Source organism: Lycorma delicatula, chromosome 7 (genome assembly GCF_047948215.1).
Source record: "Lycorma delicatula isolate Av1 chromosome 7, ASM4794821v1, whole genome shotgun sequence".
NCBI lineage: Eukaryota > Metazoa > Arthropoda > Insecta > Hemiptera > Fulgoridae > Lycorma > Lycorma delicatula.
The window spans coordinates 124,393,430-124,414,836 of record NC_134461.1 but is presented as its reverse complement, the minus strand read 5'-3'; the positions used below and the strand labels follow the sequence as shown (position 1 = coordinate 124,414,836).

Genomic DNA, 21,407 nt, shown 5'->3' with positions numbered 1-21,407 from the left:
AATGAAACGATATTTCACAACCTGATTTTAACTGAATTGTTTACTTTACTATAGTTTTGAATTTCAACTGTAAATTTCTAACAACTAGTAATGTCTGCATTTATTTTATTTTTTCATTTTTTTTTATTGGGTTGTTAGTGAATGTCGTGGAAGGATTAAATCAAGAGACTCCCCTTCACTATATCACTGTTCTTCATTTTTAATTAGCTTGATAAATTGTTGGAAAGAAAGCAAATATCATTATAGAGAGATGAATAATTCATTGTCGTGCAGTATGTATATTAGTAATTCTGTCATTTAACTTAGCAATTACTGCCATGGAGCAGATATACAAATTCTAATCAATCTGATTTCTATCATCTGTTGTACCAGGGATGGCAACACTCTTGAGAGCTAACCTAAACATCTGACAGATGATGTATATGCTGTATGCACTTTTATTAGTATAGATTGTTGTCCAGTAACTAGAATCAGTTTTTATATAATCCTATACAACTCAAATTTTGTATGTTAATCAGGATAGCAATTTTCAAACAAACAATAAGTCAGGGTATTGGTTGAATTGATTACTTAATTTTCTTTTAAGTCTTAAAAAGAATAGTTTTTTGCAGTTTCTTTAATTTTTTTTATTTTATTACTTTTACTGAGTGTATACATGTTCTTTTTTTTTAAGTTTTTAGACTTTTTTTTCCAATTAATCATGTAAATAAAAAACATTCTCAGGAATTTTTGTTTATTTAATCATTGTAAACAGAAAAATCCATTTTTCAGTTGTTTATGCTAAAGTTTTTGAAAAAATCTGATTATCGAGAATGTGATTCCAGAATTGATTCCAAAGAGCCTCTCAGTTCTACTGTAAATGCATTTTTTTGTTTTTCATTGATTGGAATTATTTTTGTAATTTATTAGTATATAAATTATTGTAATGAATTATTTGAGTGATGATTTTTAAATTATTTAAAAAAAAAAGAAATAATAATAAGCACTACTGATCTAAGATTGTACTTTTATTTCCTAAAATTAAATTTTTACTCTTAAATTTGTACATCATCAAAAGATTAAGTTTATTTTTTGTGGATAAAAGTTAAATAATTTTTTAAATTGAAAATTTTTGTAATTATGTTTTGTTATTCTCACATTATGTTTCTCCAATCATTCTTTTTTTATCTAAACATTTTCAACACTAACACAAATTTTGGATGCTTGTTAGTATCATTCTGAGTCCTGTTTCTATAAAAATTGCAGCAATGGATTTCATTTCATTTATTTAGAATTTCAATTCATTTTCATTTTAAAATTATTGGAAAAAAGATTGAGAGTTAAAATTCCACGATAGTTCAATTTGAGCCAGCTTAAAGTTTATTTGAAGCTCATAGTTTCTCTACATTAATTTTGATTTCATTTTCGCAGATTGGTTATTTTGTCAGTAAAACTCCTTGAGTCCCAAAATATGTTTCTCATACATAACCTGTTTTACATAATGCAAGGCTTGTTCTGGAAAACTCTCATAAACTTATTTTTAAACCTATTTTTAATTTTTATTTCAGATTAAATAATATATCTAGATTTCATTACCAAACACAGCAGCATCTAACTTTAGACCTTTATTCTTTTCTTTATACGTGTCTAGAAGTTTGGGCTAGGTTCATGCACATTTGCTTGTAAATATCCTGATTAAAATTGAAACCCATCTTATACAGATGAAAATTTCTTTTTTTTTTTGCTAGAACATCAGTTTTAATTCCGAGGGAGCAATGAAAACAAATTTCATCAATCCTAATTCCATGATATATGATATTATAAACTTAAAAACATTGTTTACAATTGAACATTGCTAACCTGCTGTTGTGCTGTTTATCTTGCATGTTTTGTAGCATTCTCTGAACCATGTGTATATAAGCATGGAACCCTTTGGATATTCATACGGCCTTATCTGTAAGTAGGGGGTTAATTCTCACGACTAACAAATCTATCAGCAGAATGTAAAATGGTTTATAGTTCATGGTTGTATATGTTAAAGTGACGCTAATGTAATGGTTAGTTTAGAATTTATTGATTAGGTGTGTGTCACTGCTGCGTAAAAAAAATCAGATATAACTAACATAGTTTTTACAAAACTGCCTAAATGTCTGGTTTTATTAACTAGTTTTTTTCTTTTAGAGAAAAACAAACAAAATGAGAAACTTATCTCTTGGCTGTCCCTTATGTTTAAAATTAACATAAATTGCCAAAAGAATTCCAGTCAATTAATTTGAGAAAGTTACTTGTTAGCATATTTCTTCAGTGTTACTAATTTGTTTATTTTGTTATTCGTACTACCTTGTACCTAGTAACATTTAAATCATGGTGAGTTAATTAAATATAATATGATACAGTTTTGTTTATTAACATTTTTGTTGAGAATTAAGAAAAAAAATAACAATTAAGCTCTTTAAAATTTTTTTTGTTGTATTGTTTTAAATATTGACTTTTTTAGCAGAAAATAAATTTCTGTTTATTGATTTTTGTATTAATGTTAGTATAAAGAAAAAAAATATCGAGCACATCAGTTAGTCAATAAATGTTGACTGATCGCCAATTATTAATGCATTAAGCGACAGGTTATTGATATGAACTCTAGGTGACTGAACTTATGTAAAAGCATATTTGTATTCATAATGTGATTAATTGGTGAATTAATCAAATTAAATTGCTTTCACATTTGATTTTTTTTTTTTTTTACTCCGGAAGCATTAATATTATTTGACTCTTTTGTAATCCTTTCACTATTCATTTATTATATTATTATGTTCTGAATATTATAATTTTGTACAGTTTTTTCTATATTTATTTTTAAAATAATTTTTGTCTGTTAAAAAAACAGAAAATATGAAGAATTAAAATATGTTTTTAACAAATTTATTATTAAAAATTTAATCATTTAATGGAGATCTGACTGTACAATTCAGTTGGATATTTTCACAAATATCCTAGTTTTAAAAAATTCCAAGGATGGATGAGATTGCTAGTAATGCCTGAATGAACTATTCTCAGGAACATAATTTTTGATGAAAAACTGTTCTGTTTTTGTTGCAGCATGTATTTAAGCCGGTCAGTTCAAAATTTTTAATCTGTAATGTGTTACATTTATCTCGGATAAACATTTCCCGATCTCCCAAGCAATTGTGTCTGTGTAGTGAATGATTATTGCGTGAAGAAACGCTTGAGATATCTGCTGGATATTTTTTTTTATCTTTTATTACAGTTACTCAATCTATAGATTTTCTGTTTCATTTTTTATGTTGTATCACTGAACCTTTACTCCCTATTTCAAAAAATATAAATATGGGTTACACTGCATTAGATCCATCGAGGACATAAGAAAATATTGTGTCTGTGGTGTGAGCTTTAGTAACTTTCTAGTGAGTAAATCTGGGAATTGTCTCCTATCTAGTTAGGGAAATGTCTGTTGAATAAAGCTAGGCTTCTGCTATTTTTAAAAATAGAAACATAATACTGAAAAGTTGGCTAAAATTATGTAATTAAAAATCTGTTATCTTGAAAAAAGCTGAAAAGCTTTAATATCAGAATTTATATCCACCATCTATCTCCAAATAAGCTTTCATTCTTGTAATCATATTTGTAAATACCTTCTTAAGGTAGCTGCTCTAATTTTATAAATTTAATTTTTTTTGTTGGTTATAGAAAATCTTGAAATTATTTTTATACATATCTTTTTCAAAAGCCCGATAGAAAGTAATCTGGTGATATAAGGTCAGGAGACATAAAAACAAACGAAAATTTTTTTAAAATTAGATAGCCATTAAAACCTTTTGTATATGCTTGCCATTACCTTTTACCTATCTGTAGATTCTAGAACATCAATAAATCTAATTATAATGCTCTGATAAATCTGTTTATTTACAGAACTGTTAAAAAAAAAATCAATCCAATAATTTCTTGTTGTGAAGAAATGGTACACTAAACTGAGTCTTTTTTTTTTTCATTGTATAAAGACTTTTCTTGAAACTTTTCTTCAACATTAGTACTGAAGAATATTAAAGCACATTGTCTCTGACATCATCATTTTTACAGAAGAGATGAAATGAATGTTTATACATGATTTAATCAGCACATTAATATCAGAAAACATATTTCAAAATAATTCCTGTGTCTATACATAAAAATTTGTTCACAAATAATATTCTAAAACAAAAGTCTGTTGCTTTATTGAAATTTTCATTTCAGATCTCTAGATAACTTTACAAAAGCTGATATTTTAATATTAAGGAAAGAATTTCTATTACTAGTGGTGTAACAATAACCTCCCAATGTATCCCTGCTGCCGAGCAATAGATTTAAACATTCTGGATCGGTTGACTTCTGGATCATCTGTTATATGTACCTATGAAAACATTGTACATTTACTAGCTAAAACACCCATTCTATGCATAGTCAAATACTGCCCTTTTAAGTTTACTGTTTTGTATATTTTTGTTCATTTGTAAAAACAGTTTCTACCTATCAATCAGTATGTGATTTTTTGGTCAATTTGAATTCACTCAGTGAATGGTATAAATTGTTACCTGATGTTTAAATTTAGAAATAACTTTAGAATTGTAACTCGGTAGTAATAATAAATTCTGATGTTTTCATTCTTAAAGTTTTAATCACTTTTTAATCCCTTAGACACTGTAAATCAAAATTACGGGTATGTGTTTATTTTAAATACATTTTTAGAATAACTCTATGTAATTTCAACTTTAGAATAAAAAAAAAATAGAAATGTTTTGAAATTTGGCAGAGGGATTCAACCTCTTTTTAACAACTTAGATATTGTTAAACAAAGTAATTTTTACTTAATTTCTCTAACAGATAAATAACATAAATCTCATCTTTTCTAGGCATTTGGAAAATGGAAAAATTAGTGATAAGTAAAGGAGAAGAACTTTCTCATTTACTTGTTTATAAATTGCAAATAATGAAACCATCAAAACAACAAAATATACTTAGCAAATATGTTATTTGATATTGTTATCATAAGAGAATCTTTATTAAAAAATTAATATGTTAAAATTTTTAAAAAATGTAATTATATAACAGTTCTCAAAATTAAAAACTGTTCTATTCATGACTATGAACAACTAGCTAATTACTAGTTAGTAAGTAGACCAGTGAGATGAAGATAAAATTTACTGAACTAGTGATTCTAACAATGTGTTATCAACTTAAATAAAAATACTTTACTGTAAGTAAAATGTAGTAAACATTGAAGTAAAAATACTTCACTCTTAGAATAATCAGTAGTAAATTTTAAGCTCATCTCACTATTCTATTAAAGTTACAAATCCAGGAGCCCTGGGACCTGTTAATCAATCTAAGGAAGACTTAATCAATCAAACTAAGTTGAAGTAGGTCATTTGTTAGTAAATCTTACTTTCATAAATCGCTGACGCAACACTAGGGAAATCTGTAGCAGTTTATGGGTTGCTGTTACATAGTCACAAGAAGAATGTGAAGAAGCGAGTTCTCAATATCTTAAAGCAGGGGAAATTTTGCCAGGGTATGGGAACACCATGTCGTCTTTGGGTATGACAGAAGCTCCATGGTCTTCCATAATGAAGTTTTGGCATATGGGTTGACCGTCTTTGGGTATGACAGAAGCTCCATGGTCTTCCATAATGAAGTTTTGGCATATGGGTTGACAATCTAACTTTAAAAAACCGGCTGTCATACAAAAAAGAAGCAAAGCTTAACTGAGGGTGGTAAAGCTATTTTCTGTTTTGATGGTTTTATTATTATCAGTATTAAATATTTAAAAAAAGAATGTTTAATAAGATTAAATCTATAAATAATTGTAATTAATTACAATGTAATCTTGTAGAAAAAAAAGTAAAATCTTTCTTTTGTGATCACTTAATAAAATTGGATTTAGCATAACTGAATATCAAAGCAAAAGGATTAAAATGATTTTTTTTTATTTTATATAAAAATATTATTTAAAAATTTAAGTAATTGCATGACTAATATGAGTAAAGAATCATCATTGTTAACTATTAATTACTCTTTTCTTAACTGGTTTGATATCATAATTTTTCTCTCTTTACTGCTGTTAGTATTTTACATTTGCACAGTACATCCTGCTTTTTCATTTCTTCTATATCTTCAAATCTTTATCTTTATTATAATTTTTACTCTATTATTAATCCTATTTCCAAAAATATTAATTTTAGATACTTAAAAATATAAGCCCTAGATTTCTAAAAATACAACGTTATTCATATAATGTTAATAATACAGTTATGTTAATAAATGTATTATTAATACGGTTAAAGTTTTATTTTTTACATTATTATTATGATACTATTTTAAATATAGATTTCTGATAGAATTCATTTATGTAAATAAATTGTATGTAGCATTTTTTTTGTAGTCTATTAGATTTTTTTAATCTGAATTTTTAACCGCTTATTTGTATTATATATATAGTTGGATTTAGTAACGACATAATTTATAAATCATTTCTTAAGCATTAAATATTGTCTTGTGCAGGTTCTTTCAAGAGATTCTGTTACTGTTCATGTTGACGCTGTTGTGTTCTACAGAGTGAACAGTCCAACAATGGCGACCAACAATGTTGAGGACTATAGGTACTATTGATGTTACCTGACAGTCTCTCCTTCTATTTTTATTTATAAATTTTTCTTATTTTCACATACACCTTTTTTTAATTTATAAATATTATTTTTCTTAAACTTTTTAATGGGGTTTTAAAATGGCTGCTAATTCTCATGCTTTTTGTGTAAATAATTTAATTGTATTTTTTTATTTCTAATTTTTTATCTGCTTTTTTAATTATGAAGTGAAGTCATTTAAATTAAAATTATTAATCTAATAATTTTATATACCATAGTTTTTTTGTTAATAGTATGAAATTATTTTAAAAAGTTAAACATATTTTTACAATTACTACATTAATTACTTAGAAAAATTGTTTTTAATATTTAATGTATATCTTATTTACCATTTAAATATGTTTTATAACATAGCATCGTACTGACTTAATTATTTTTTGGAATAGATAAATTGCCAGCTTCTTAAAAAAATTATCCAAAACTTATTGATTTTTGTATTATTTTCAACAGACTTCTTATTCTCTGTAATCTTATACTGTATATCTATTTATTGGTAATCATCTGAGGTTATATATAGTTAACCTAATAAGGTACACCCAAAAGTGATATCTTCACTTGAGATGAGATCCACGTCTTATGCTAGGTTAAATGAAGATTGAAGGTGTCTCTGATTGCTGACTTCACTTAGTTGAATGTACTATTTGTTGTGTACAAACATCACAAACCAATTGAAATCTAGTTGACATTCAAATCCAGTGATAAAGTGTTGTTTAATGTTGAACCAATATTTCAAAAATTATGGCATTTTTTGTATTTTATTTTACTTAAGAGTTCAATAAATTTAATAAAATAAACTTTTTTAATAAAAATGAAAGCATCCAAAAAAACAATGCTGATAAGTACAAAGTAATATTTTTTTTATTTCTTATTTGGCTTTTGAATAAAAAAATGCCAAAATTAAAAAAATAAAAATAATTAAAGCATTAATTTATAATATAGTTGGTTTTTCCCCCTTAAATCAATATTTTTATAAAGTTTATTTTAATTCTTTTACTTTTGTTAAAATATGGATGTATGTTATGTTAATTGTCTTAATTGTATTGATTAGACAACCTGACACAAATTAAATTAACTTAGTCTTCTTAAGAATAATAAGCATCCCATGCTAAGATTACTAAGAAATGTAATGAGGAAGTGGTTTCCTGTAGCATTCTTCACTGAGCCAAATATACTGTTGCATATAAGCTTTCTATAATAAAAAAACCATTGCTAACTCTTTTAAAAAGGAGAATTTTTTAAAATTATAAATATTGATCTGTTTTAGCTATATTTATAATGTTAATGTGAACAAAAAGTAATTTTTTCTACATTAGATAAGTGAACATTTCTAAAACTCTTTTGAAATAATTAAGAAATAAAGTACAAAAGGTTTAACAAAAAAAAAATGGTTTAACTTAATCATAAAAATACAGCATTTCTCTGCCTCTTTATGTGTACTATTCTGGTGCCTCAATGAGATTGAATTACCCACAGTTACCTGGCCCGTGTCTGCTTCTTGATAATAGATTTATTATTTTAATTAACTAATGCCAAATGATTTTGTTGAAAAAGTGAGGAGCTTTTAATTTTTATTTAAATATAATTTTTTAATGACAGTCTTAAGCTCAATTACATTTAAGGTGTTCTTAGCCATTAATAATGTTAATTACTTCTAGAGCAGAGCAGTTGTGTAAATCTTAACAGAAAACTTACAAGTAACATGTTCATCAAATCCATTTAAGATTAACTACTCCTGGATGTGAATTTGAGACTGCAGCATTTTGGAGTTTTGACATTTATTTATTCTATTACCGTACTGTTCCATCGCTAATATTTGTATATAATAATGTTTTTAAGCATTGTTTTGTTTTTCTTTTTTTCCCCCCATTGTCAGCACAATCATGATTTTTGTTTTATTCTATGAACAATTTTTGAATTGTTATTTTATTAATTTTTTTTTGTCAAGAAAACCATATGAATCGCTGCCAAAGAGAGAGATTCTTAAAATTTGAAATACATAATGATAATTTTTTTAAATAAATTAGTTATTACCTATTTTGAGATTATATTGGTTTCCAGTATGTTCTATTTTTCCTGTTTCACATTATCTTATTTTCTTCATTCTACTTTTCTTATTTCTTTCTTCATATCCCTTCTAATTCTGTATATCATTGTCTGCTTTCATATCAATACCGTGCCTTCATATGAAATATCTGTTATAATATGTACTATTCCCTGAATTTTTTGATTGAAATTATGTATATTAAAAATTTCAGTTATTTAAGTTTTTAAAACAAAAAATTTTTAACTAAAATATTTTCACATTCTTTGTCAACTTTTGCTAAGTGATGTGCTCTTTTTTATTTTTTATTTACATATTTATTTTGTTTTAAAAAAATTGCACTTAATGCACTGCAGTTCACTGCATTTTAATTTATTATTTTATCTGTGTGTATTGTAATTATTGTTTTTATTTTACATCTGCTGTGCTACATTGCTGTCTATTGCATGTTTTTATGTTGTGTGATTAAAATTAGGTGCTGACTAAGGATTCAGTTACTGTAACTGTTGATGCTGTTGTTTACTATAAAATCAAGGCTCCAATGGATGCTGTCAACAATGTTACAAATTATGGGTACGAAAATATTTTGATATTTTGTAAATTCCCTTGTTTCAAGGATATATTATTAAAAATTTTATGTATTAATATATTTACATATTATTAGGTAGAAGTTTTTTATAAACTCAACTTTTCTAAATTTTTGTACTTAACAAACCTCTTATTTTTACTTTTCCAGCTATAGCTCTATCACTGTTAGCAGCATAGATTTAAAGGAAAAGTGTAGTGATCTGCCAAAATTTTGGGTGACAGGTTTTTGTCAACGTCAATATTTCAAAACCTCCTTAATAAAAAAAACACAAATAAGTTGTGGAAATTTCTAGAAGATGTATATATGTTTGTTCATGTCTTGTCCTGTATTTTGGTTAATATCTCTGGACTGGCTCAATATAAATTTTTCAAAAATGGCCCAACAAATTTTATACATAGGATACTGATGGCATTAAATTTTTGAAACAATTGGAAAAGGGATAGAAGCATTTTCATCATTTTTAATTTTTTACTTTATATATAGTGGTCTTAGAAAGTTGAACTTTCTTATGATAGAAGTATTTATTAAATTTTTTTAAATCCTCAAATTTTTAAGTCTATTTGTGTGAAATTTATACATATATATATATATATATATATATATATGAATTATTATATGTTATTATTATTATATTTATTATTATTATATATATATATATATATATATATATATATATATATATGAATTATTTGTATACAAATAGAATATATTAGCAAAAATAATTCTTTTGTTATTGTATTTGTCCATATTTCCCTCTGTATTCATATCTCAAAGACAAAAGTATAAAAACCATTTACCACCAAGAATACAGAATTCAATAATGCTTCTTACCTTATGCTTATTATTTTTTTCTAATAGTGCATTTGAGGTTTTCCCTCATCATCAGTTAAACCTTTTCTTCCAAAAATCACTCATTAAATTCAAACCAGTAAAATTATAAACATATAAGAATATGCAATCATAAATATTAAAAATTTTTATTATGTGGCTAGCCACAAACAGTATTGTATATATATATATATATATATATATATCCCAGCTTTGGCCTGATTACTGATCCTGTTGAACAAGGTGTATCATGGTACTCTCCTTTTCTCTTTATTTTTGTAAATGATGTTTTTTAGCTTTGTTGAGTAACATTACATCAAAATTGGGCAAACTTATTGAATTAAATAATTACTCCAGTAAATAAGTTTTAAGTCCAATAGAACAAGAGGGCTTCTCCATTCTTAAAACATCTAATTTAAATTTCAAGATTGAAAATCCAACTGTATCTAGTTTTAATGTAGACAACATAGGAACTTTTAAACAAAATGAGTCCCATGGGACCAGAGTTAAAAATTAAAATTATTTTTAAATTCTTTATTATTTCTGATACTTTATCTGTTTTTAAAATTGTGGCTGTTATGAGGTAGGTGCAAGCAAGGAGAGTCAAATAGAACCCAAATTTTTTCATTAAACATTTTTATTTTCTTAGCAGTTATACTCTGAATACAGTATAATTTTGATGTTAAAAAAACAACAGTTGATCAAGGAGGTCAACTAGAACCCAACATTTTTTACTAAGAATTTTGATTTTCTTAGCAGTTATACTATAAAATAATTTTGATTAAAGTGTCATTTGGTCAAGAAGATCAACTAGGACTTAACACTTTTTTTAAGAATTTTGATTCTTTTCTCAACTATTCTTTTAATATAGTATCATTTTTAATTATAATCACCATTTGATCAAGGGAGCCAAAACGAATTTTTTTTTAATGAACATTTGGATCTTTAACTCGTTCAAATAAAAGTCTGTTGGGCAAAGTTGGAAAAGTTATGCAATCTTTTGAGGATTGTAGGAACTTAAATGAACTAATATTCTTTGTTTAAAAAAAAAATCTTATTCTATGACCGTGATGAAATTTTGACAAGAAGCAGTAAAAGAGTTCAGAGAAAGTAACTAGAGGTTATCCTCTTTTCCAGCTCATCCAAACTCCATATCATTGTTCAATACTAATTTATTTACATTCTTCATCACATTCAACTTTTCCTTTCATTGTGATATAAAATGTGCTAGTCTAAAATGAGCTTCCAAGTAGTAAATACAAGTTTCCTATTATTTGTAGATATTTTTTCCTGTATTCTGTTAGTATATCCCAAAATTGCCCATTATACTACTTAGGTCATAATTTTTTAAACAGCAGTGAGCAGTAGACAGCAATGTGATTGATGGTATTGAAGCTCATGTGAAAAAAACATGGTTGATGACATTCCTTAGGGCTGTTGATTAAATAAATTCAAATAGTGCCACTTTCCATATATGTCACAGAAAAAAAAATATTTTTCATATAGAAAAATAAAAAATTAAATTTGAGTGTTTCATTTCATATTGCACACTGCTCACATCTTTATTTTATTTTTACTGCATATTTTACCTCGTATAGTTTTACAGTACTTTTTTTTTATAAAAGGATATCTTTTGTTACATAATGTTAAGTGCTATGTGTAAAATGGGTATTCCCAAATTGACTTCCAGTTTATTGGAAAAAAAGAAAACACCAAGACTAGGAAAAAATATTTATTACTTACATTTCATATATTTACCACATACATTCAGACATTTATTGTGTTGTAACATCAAATTTTGCAGAACCTTATAGATTAATTTCTTAGCAAAAATATTAACTAAATTCATGTACTCTTTAAAATTCTTAAAATCCTGGGTAACCATCTACGACCCAAAATTTTGTAAAGAGATTGTGTTCACTTAGCAATAAGTTGAGCTATAGAGAATTTAAAATGCTCAAGTAAAGCCTTTGTGTGATCTGCAGAGAGGAGCTATGTATTGTTCTACAAAAACAAACATAGTCTTTAAAAATTCGATCTAAAAATTTATGAGGCCTTGGAATTTTCAAAATCATGAAATGATAGAAGATTTATTTCCTTTTTTAAACAAATTCATCGATCACAATTGAGTTTCATACGTTTTCTTCCTTATCATGCACAACTGTACACTCCTTTTCAAAATCTTGATATAACTTTCTATATATATTGTTACATAAAAATTTAATTACTGTAAACACAACACAGTCACTGATACATTTCCATAGCACTTTGTCCTTCCACTCCAAATTAACTAATCGTGCCATGAATCTCACAGAGAGCAACAATAACAGGTAACAAAGTTTCACAAACTTTATTAACACTAAATTCAATAAGTTTATAGGAAGATTATTGACTGTCAATAGCTACTGCACCTACATCATATTGGTGGTTTATTTTTCAACAGTTAACCTAAATTAATTTTGGATTAGCCCCTGTTACCTTCTCATATATTTATTTATTTAAATGATATTAATAAATATTAATTTAATATTTTTTTATTTTAATTGTAGTAGAGAAAATTAATCTAATTATGTAATACATAATTACCTATATTTTATTTTCCAGTCATTCTACTCGCTTATTAGCCGCTACAACACTTCGTAATGTTCTTGGCACTAGAAATTTAGCAGAAATTTTGTCAGAACGAGAAACAATCTCTCATACAATGCAGACAACTTTAGATGAAGCTACTGATCCTTGGGGTGTAAAGGTTGAACGTGTTGAAATGTAAGTTTACTTCATCCTTTCCTTTTTATATTTTTAATGCCATGCAGCCTGATTGGTAATTTGATTTTTTAATAGCAATATGAAAGTATTGTTTTCTTTTAAAGCTATTCATTATATGAGTTTTGCTTATTTATTTTTACATACAGTTAACAACAAATGCCTTTCATACAAAGTATTAAAATTATATTATTATGAGGTTTGTTAAAAAAAAGATCAAACTTTTTTAATTATGCGCCAACAGAGATATTTAGTGACGTGCAGTTGGCAGCATTATGTTCTGCATAACCTCCTCTGTAACCACATGTTCTTGGATTGTTGATATCTCATTTAGTTTTTGTGTTATTGTTATTTGTGTAATATGTTTAAGTGTTTGTAATGTGCGATTTTTTGACGATTGAACTTTTGTCCCAATGTTGTAGCGACATTGAGAAAAACTCGGCTTTCGCCTCCTGTTACGATCCTTTGCAAGAATGTTTCATTGTCATCAGTTTGTTGAAGGAATTGCTGCCAATTGTCCACTCTATGTTCTTTCTACTGTTCAGTCATCAAATGAGGAACAAACTTTGCTGTAACTCGATGCATATTCAATTTTTCAATCAAAATGTCATGGCATGATCCAATCGAGATGCTAACCCTTTTTGCAAGTTCTCTGACAGTCAGTCGGTGATTTGTATGCACCAGATTGTTGATTTTCTGATCGTATGTGTCATCAGTTGAAGTCGAAGGCCTTCTTGGTCGAGGGCCATCTTCAATTGACTGACAACCACTTTTATATCGTAAAAATTATTCGCAGCATTGCGTATTACCCAGAGCATCATCTCCATAAGCTTGTTTCAAAACTAGGAAAGTTTATGTGAAAGTTTTCCCCAGTTTTACTCAAAATTTTACATTATGTCGTTGCTCCCGAAAAACACACATTATAAAAATCGGTACTAACACTTAAACATGTTGCACTCAAATAACAATAACATGAAAAGTAAACACGATATCAATAATCTAAGAACATGAGGTTACAGAGGAGGTTTTGCGAAACACAATGCTGCCATTCGCTTGGCACGAAATATATCCATTGGCGCATAATTAAAAACGTTCAGTCTTTTTTTGAACAAACCTTGTATACTTGATGTAACTTAATTATTAGAATTTCTTGTAAATTTTTCTTCTTCTTTTATACCAAATTGGAATAAAGTAATAATTTCTGAATTACATTAAAATATTTATCTTGTGTTATTCATTGTTTTCATACTCTTTCAAAATCTTCAGATTTCTTTTTCATACTTGCCGACAGAGTAACAGAATGAGAGATTAAGTAACTGAACTCCACTACAGTATTGACATTAATGTCTACAATATGCAATTTATAATGCTTGTTGCTGACTTATAATTTGATCAATCATTTTAGTAGTATTAAGTAAATCATATTGCTCTGATTTGTTAGTTGTTTTCACTTTTTCACATTCTGTGGAATTTTATTTTAATAGAATTTTATTTTATTTTAAATATTCAGTAAATTGTTAATTTTTAATTATTTATTCATTTATTTTTATTGAAATTGAAAGTAAGTTGACTATTTGGTTATAGTCAAGGCCATATTCTTGGATATGAAATTAGGATAATTAATTAGAACAGCAGATGTTGAGGGATGGTAAATCTTCAAAAGAAACTTACAGTGTGTCATAGTGTTAGCTAGTTCTAAAATTTTGAACTAGCTGTAAACTTTTTAGCACTATAGCAGAGCTATAACTTTAGAAGGGAAAGTATTGTAATAAGTCCAGTTTGGGCATATGCAATTTATTTATCATCAGGTATAATTATCGTATATTTATGCAGATAAGACGATAGTTGAATCATGAAAAAAGGCCCCTGAAATCTGGGTCATCTTACAACAAAACTTAGACTGAAATTTATATAAATTGAAACACATGACACAACCTACAACGTAACAATGCTAAATGAGGCTTTTCCTTAATGCGTGCAACCATTGACTGCGACTGATCTTGAAAATTATTACAACTTATCAAAAAATCTATCATTTTCATTCACAGCATCAACTTAAGCTTCCTGACCTAAATAAAGGAGAACATTAAAAAACATAATGGAGTATTTTTAGCTGTAATAGCATACCAATTATCGTGTACTCAAATACACACTAGTTGTGTGTACAATTTGGTTATCGAATGGAGAACACCATTCGATAATGACGAACCAATGAACAAATGGAGAACCAATTCAGTAGACTAGACATATAGTTGCACAGTGAAAAAAAAGCAGGTAATGAACTGCTAGTACTAATACATTTATGCTTAGAAAAATTACTCAAGTTTTGATTAACGGCATACAAACAATACTAAATTCAGTAAATGTGGTTAAAATTATTATAACAGGTAATATTATGGATTCCTTTAATTACTCAGAGGTGGAATAGAGACTAATGCACGACACAAACATATCCTTGCACGCATTCATGCACATTCCATTTTTAACTAAGTATTGTGCGACATATATCCGTGAATTTGGGTAGTGCGTAATACATGTAGTAAGCGTGATGTCATTGAGTAATTGTGCATTTGTGTATAGTTGTATTTTATTGTATTTATTTTAAGTGTTTTGAAGTACATAACAGATGCTTTTAACTAGTATAGTAAGTGTAGTGTTTAGTAATTGCAGTTCTCACCCCACTCATTTAACGCTCTAAATCAGATTCATGCAGCTGATTGTCGGACAATATTTGTACTCAGCCCATTCGGCAGCTATCTAAATAAATATCTAAAATAATAGGTGCTTAAATACTAAAAGTTCAATGATAAATTAATATTTAATTCGTGAATCGATCCACATGTAAGTCAAGGTGAAGCTAAACATTTCTTTCAGTTGAAAATAATAGTCCACTAAATTTGTTTACCTTATTAAAATATTTCCATATCTTTAGAATTGAAAGATAAAGTAACAGAAATACAAAATATAAACATAAAACGATTAAAATAATAGAAAAATAAAAAATGACAAAAATAATAAATAACTTTATTTTACTCTACATTTTCAAAATCAAACAGAAAAGCCTACACGTGACATCAGGGCAATATCATACCTATATAAAAATTTACCAAAAAAAAGCCACAGAAAAGATAAAATTCAGAGATAGATTGTTATAGTGGAATGAATATAAAACAAAACAATTCATGGCCTAAATAGATTTGACTGTTTTATAACTTTTTACCTTAATATATAATACAATAAATACTTTATTTTAGCTATATGTTACTTAAAATAATATTCCATGACATTATCAAACAAAATAAAAAATATTTCATTATATAAAAGAAAAATCACCGAAATAAGTTATTTTTATATTAGGTAACTTTGTTTTTTGTTTTAAATTTTATTAAATTTACTGTTATTTTCAATTTCATTATACAATCTCACTGGTATCTTCATTCTTTTAATTTACATCTAGAAAGCATTCTAGCTGTTGTAGCTGTAAAAGAGAAAAAGTACTGTAATCGATCTAGTTTGGGTATATGTGATTTTCACCGGATCTTGATATTTTGACACCTAAGGAACTCAAAAAACCAGATGGAAATTTTCCGGATGGTCATATGTATGTGTGTGTGTTCAGTCTTGCATTCCTTACATCTTCAAAACTATTGGACTGATTTTGACCAAAATTGGTCATATTATTTCTATATACGGGGCATTGTACCACTAAATTTTCAACTTATAAAGTCAAGGGGGTGAGGCTGTAGACTTGCTGAATTAAGTTATGCGTGTGTAAGTCGCATGACAGGAAAGTCCTACAACTGTTTTTTCAGCTTTTTTTTTTACATGTTTTACATGTGTTTCATAAATTTAAGGTGAGAGAATTGTAATATTTGTTTACAAATTCAATCATACTGAGCTCACCATGCTTTGCTACACAGTTCCCAGTTACTTCAAATTATGTCCCTGCTCTATATTCGTCACCTCCTGACAACTCTCATAGTGACATTGTTTTCCAGTCTGTTCATATCCTGTACTGCACGCTGTGGTCTGACTTTGCTAATCGGGTGATTCCTGCACTTCAGTACACAAAATTTTCGTAATAATCCCAGATATTTTACAAGATGAAATAGGTATTTTTTTTTATACAGTCAAATTTCTCAATTAACTTGATAGACTCTTTTCCATAGTAGAATTTTTTTATTTATCGATGTAAAATCAAAATTATATATAGTCTGAATTTTTTATTATACGATTTAGTGATAAATCATTGTAATTTTTTTCTTATATGGTTATTTTATATTGCGCATTTATGAAAAATTAATCTGGATTGAACATTATTTAACAATTCATGATTATTGAATAGCCTATTTACTTCCAATGAATATTGTGATTATACTTTTGCAAAAGTTTTTTTGGATTTAATAATTATTGCGTATTTAACACTTGTTTGTAGAGAAATTAAAAATTTTCCAATCTATTTGTTGTAATAGTTAAAAATGCTTTACCTCCCAGTGGCAGCAGTCAGCACTAACATATATAAAAAAAATTCAGCTGAACAAAGAACATCAGACACAAGAGGCAATTTGTCATAGAAAATAAATATCTGTTAAAATTTACAATTAACTCTTAAAATTATTAAGTGTGATAGATATTTGTCATTAAATTTAAAAAAAAATTTTAAATCTTTAAAATTGACAGTTTTTAAAGTCTAGGTTGTTTTAGTTGACTGTACTATTCTCTGTTTTGCCTTATTCATAACCCATTCTTTATTTTTATCATGATCGAAGATTTTAATGTTTTAGTAAAGTTCTGTTGTAGAAGTGTATTCTTTGTTTTGTTTATGTTATTTGTCTTTTATGAATTAATGATCATCAACCTGTTTCTGAAATTCAAATTGTTCTAATTAGTTTTTTCTTACATCTAATTAAGACGGTAATAAGAAAGCTTTCTTCCATTTATTGAAGATTTCTTATTTTGAATTTCTATCGATTTTGATCTTATTTATTTCTGAGTTGATTTTATTTTTTACAGTAAGGATGTGAGGCTACCAGTACAAATGCAGCGTGCAATGGCTGCAGAAGCTGAAGCTGCACGTGAAGCAAGAGCTAAGGTTATCGCTGCTGAGGGTGAAATGAAAGCGTCACGCTCTCTCAAAGAAGCTTCTGATGTTATTGCAGAAAGTCCTGCTGCACTTCAGGTTGTTATTTTACTTTTATAAGTCAATAATATATAATATTATATGTTTATAATATTAGTTGTATTTTCAAAAGGAAATTTAATTTCAATAATGGTAAAAGTAAACTTTAAAAGTTTTATTATATAAGATTAGTAGTAAATCTTGCTTGCTTTTGTCATGAAAGCTTACAAATTTGATGTTCATCTAGGATCTGGAAAATTTATAACAGGTTAACCCTGCAGTCCAAAACTCATCGTAGTCGCTATTAACCTGAAATAAGTAATGGTTGAGATAGGTGCTTTTCATATGCTAAAAATTTCAGTTCCATTTTCCCACAAAGATTAATATTTATATAATTAATTAATCATGTGTAAAAAATGGTATAAAATGGTATTTTGATATGTTGTTTATGCAAAAATTTCTGAATGCGATATCTTTTATTATAATATTATTATTATTATGGTGACAAGAATGAATATTTTTTACATAATAAAAATAGATAGGATTGAAAGAACAAGAAGGTAATGAGAAGGACGGATGAGCCTATGTGTAACTGATGTGGGGGTGAAAAGTAGACATCTTAGTTAAAAGTAGTATAGACCCATAAGACCCAAGTTCCACACACATTGATGATGTATGATGTTACTATGCAGATGAAGAAATTTCTTAAAAGAGAGCCCTCAAATCGATATGCTTTCATTCACAGACCTTAAATATATGAATGATATGTTTTACACTCTCTGGAAAACAGTGATAAATTCTGCGTTGGACAACATCCTTGAATATACAATTTTCTGCAAACTCTTTTCTTTCTAACTTAATCCTAGGAAATAAAATTATCAAGAACACTATTTGACTTTTGAAAATTAAGTTTTAAGAATGTTTGTTTCTCATAAAACAGTTTCAATTTCAATATTTAAAAAACAACTAAACATTTAGATAAAAGATTTTAAAAAATATCTGTTCAAAATTGTAAAACTTTTACTTATGACATACCTAATTTTGTGTACAAAATTACGTTAGTTTTCCCTTTTTTAGGTAAATTCCATAAGAAAGCTACCTATTGTAATGGGTAACATGATTCGACTTCTGGAAAATTTTGACATATCTTCCCATTTCACATCCCCCAGACCCAAAAATCACACTCAGCTCAAAAGTTTACATTTATATATACATATGTATACTCTTTCTTGTAAACACGATAACTGCAGTAATTTTGTGCCAGTCACATTCAAATTGTTCCAAAATCTCGGTCGAGTTCATTAACAACTAAAATCGAACCATTGAGGTGGAAATGCAGCAGCTTTTTAAAAAAAACAAGAAAATATCGCTATAACTTTCTTATTAAGTAAAATATGAAATTCATTTAAAGTTCCTACTATTCTTTGGATAAGGGTCTAAAACCTGTGCAAGTAAATTTTTTTGATATCACCAACCATTGGCCCAAGAGGAGGAAAAAATGGGGTTTTGAAGACAAAAAAAAATCATACCTCCCTTAATGGGCACAGTATCGAATCGGTTTAAGGTGATCATTAGTCCTCTAAACATTACCTAAAACTTTTGTCTATAACAATTTTTGATATGACCAACCCTTGTGGCAAGGGATGACCAAAGTGTTGCTGGAATTGTAAGATTGGGCTTGTCATATGCTAAACATGTGAAACTTTTTTCACATCCAACCATTGTTGTATTTAGTAAATCTGAAGTTTTTCTTTAAGGTGGAAATCTTGTTTCCCCTACTTAGCAATGGTGAAATCTACCTCTGTCTTCTGGCATGCCGAAAGGAATTTTTTTTTATATTATGGTGTCATATTAGATTCTGTCTGATGATGAAATATGGGAATATATTACAAATAATGAATCTAATGTAGAAAACCAAGTTTTTGAATCTTTGAAAGTGAAAATGACTAATGCAAATGTTAATTGTTATATTGAGGTTATAACAATGTATCATTAAATAAATCTTTATCCTGATCAGTATATAAAAATGTATTATATATTGTGGTTATAATTACAAATTTCTATCTAAGATAGATTGTAATTTTGTTGCAGAATGTTTTCCATTTAATAATTTAAAATGTATTGTTTATATTTTTAAAAACAATTTAAACAAGATTTTTTTTAAATCTGCAGGTATACTTCCAATATTGAAAAAGGATTAATGGTAGAACATGAGGATCACTTAATTTTTATTAATTTTATGGTTTTTATTCAATTTCAATTAGTTATATACATAGTTGGCTAGAAGCCAGTTTCTCCTGCATCCAGATTTAAAATTTATAACAGTCTAAGACAGGTGGGAAATTTTAGTTTTGCAGTTGGTAGTAATCAGCTGATAAAATTATATTCAGTTGTTCAGATAATTTTTGAAATTAATGGCATTTTAGTTTAACTACAAAGAACAAGAAGTTATATGCTTCAGTTTTTGGTGGAAAAATAATTAGGATACTGCTGCCATCCATGAAAAATTCCCTGCAAAATTTCCTAATTCTTCTGTACCAACCTCTCATCACTTTCATAAGCTGAAATAAAATTTGAAAATATTGGAAATATTAAAGATGTTTAACAGTCAGGTAGACCTAGAAATAGCATTTTAGAAAGCCAAACAACTTCTTGCAGAAAAATTATTTAAGATATGAAAAAATCAACCAGAAAGACTTTCTTTAGGCTGGAAATACTAAGAACAAATTTACTAATGGTTCTAAGGGAACTGAACTGTAAGAATTTCAGCCATAAATAGTACGATTCATGAAGATAATTTTGGCAGAAGGGTGACAATTATTATTCATTATGAAGCAAATCCGTATTTCTTTCTCAACAAATATGATCTGATGAGCTTGGTTCAAATTAAATTGCATTGTAAACCATAATAATTGTATTTATTAGTCTGATGAAAGAAGATCCTCGCACAGTTATAAAGAAAATTAATGTAACTGGAGTTCACGATACGTTTGGTGTAGGATCATAAAAAAAAGATTGTTTGGACCACTTTTCTTTAAAAAAAAAATGTTGTAGGCAATTCATATCTTGAGATGTTATCCAAGACTGTTAGATAATCCTGTTTGATATAGGCTGTATCTATATTTGAAAACAAGATAGAAAACAAGAACCTTCGTTCTTGGTTAGAGACTCTTAAGTTAGAGACTTTATCAATCAAACTTTTCCTGAAGGAATAGTATGCTGAAAAATAATTGAATGGCCTTTTTGCCTGTGATTTGGTCAAAAACATGAATTTTTATCAAATCCAAATGAACAGAATGGCCTGAGCTGTTGGTTGAAATTGAAGGATAAATTTTACTGGAAAAAATGTGTAATTCAGAGTTTAAAGCTATGGAAAAGCTAAGTTGAAAAAAA

General features: G+C 27.4%; 1 protein-coding gene across 7 annotated transcripts in view; it reads left to right on the top strand.

The window, feature by feature from the left end:
• Nucleotides 1–21,407, top strand: part of LOC142327491 (band 7 protein AGAP004871-like) — a 243,013-nt gene that overhangs the window by 197,560 nt on the left and 24,046 nt on the right. For 6 of the 7 annotated variants that reach the window (XM_075370608.1, XM_075370607.1, XM_075370604.1 and 3 more), the window contains 3 exons: nt 9,191–9,288; nt 12,737–12,898; nt 17,909–18,074. In XM_075370608.1, the coding sequence (XP_075226723.1) occupies nt 9,191–9,288; nt 12,737–12,898; nt 17,909–18,074 (426 nt within the window). Of the gene's footprint in view, nt 1–6,531; nt 6,630–9,190; nt 9,289–12,736; nt 12,899–17,908; nt 18,075–21,407 lie in introns of all 7 variants that reach the window. The other variant, XM_075370606.1, reaches the window with a different exon arrangement.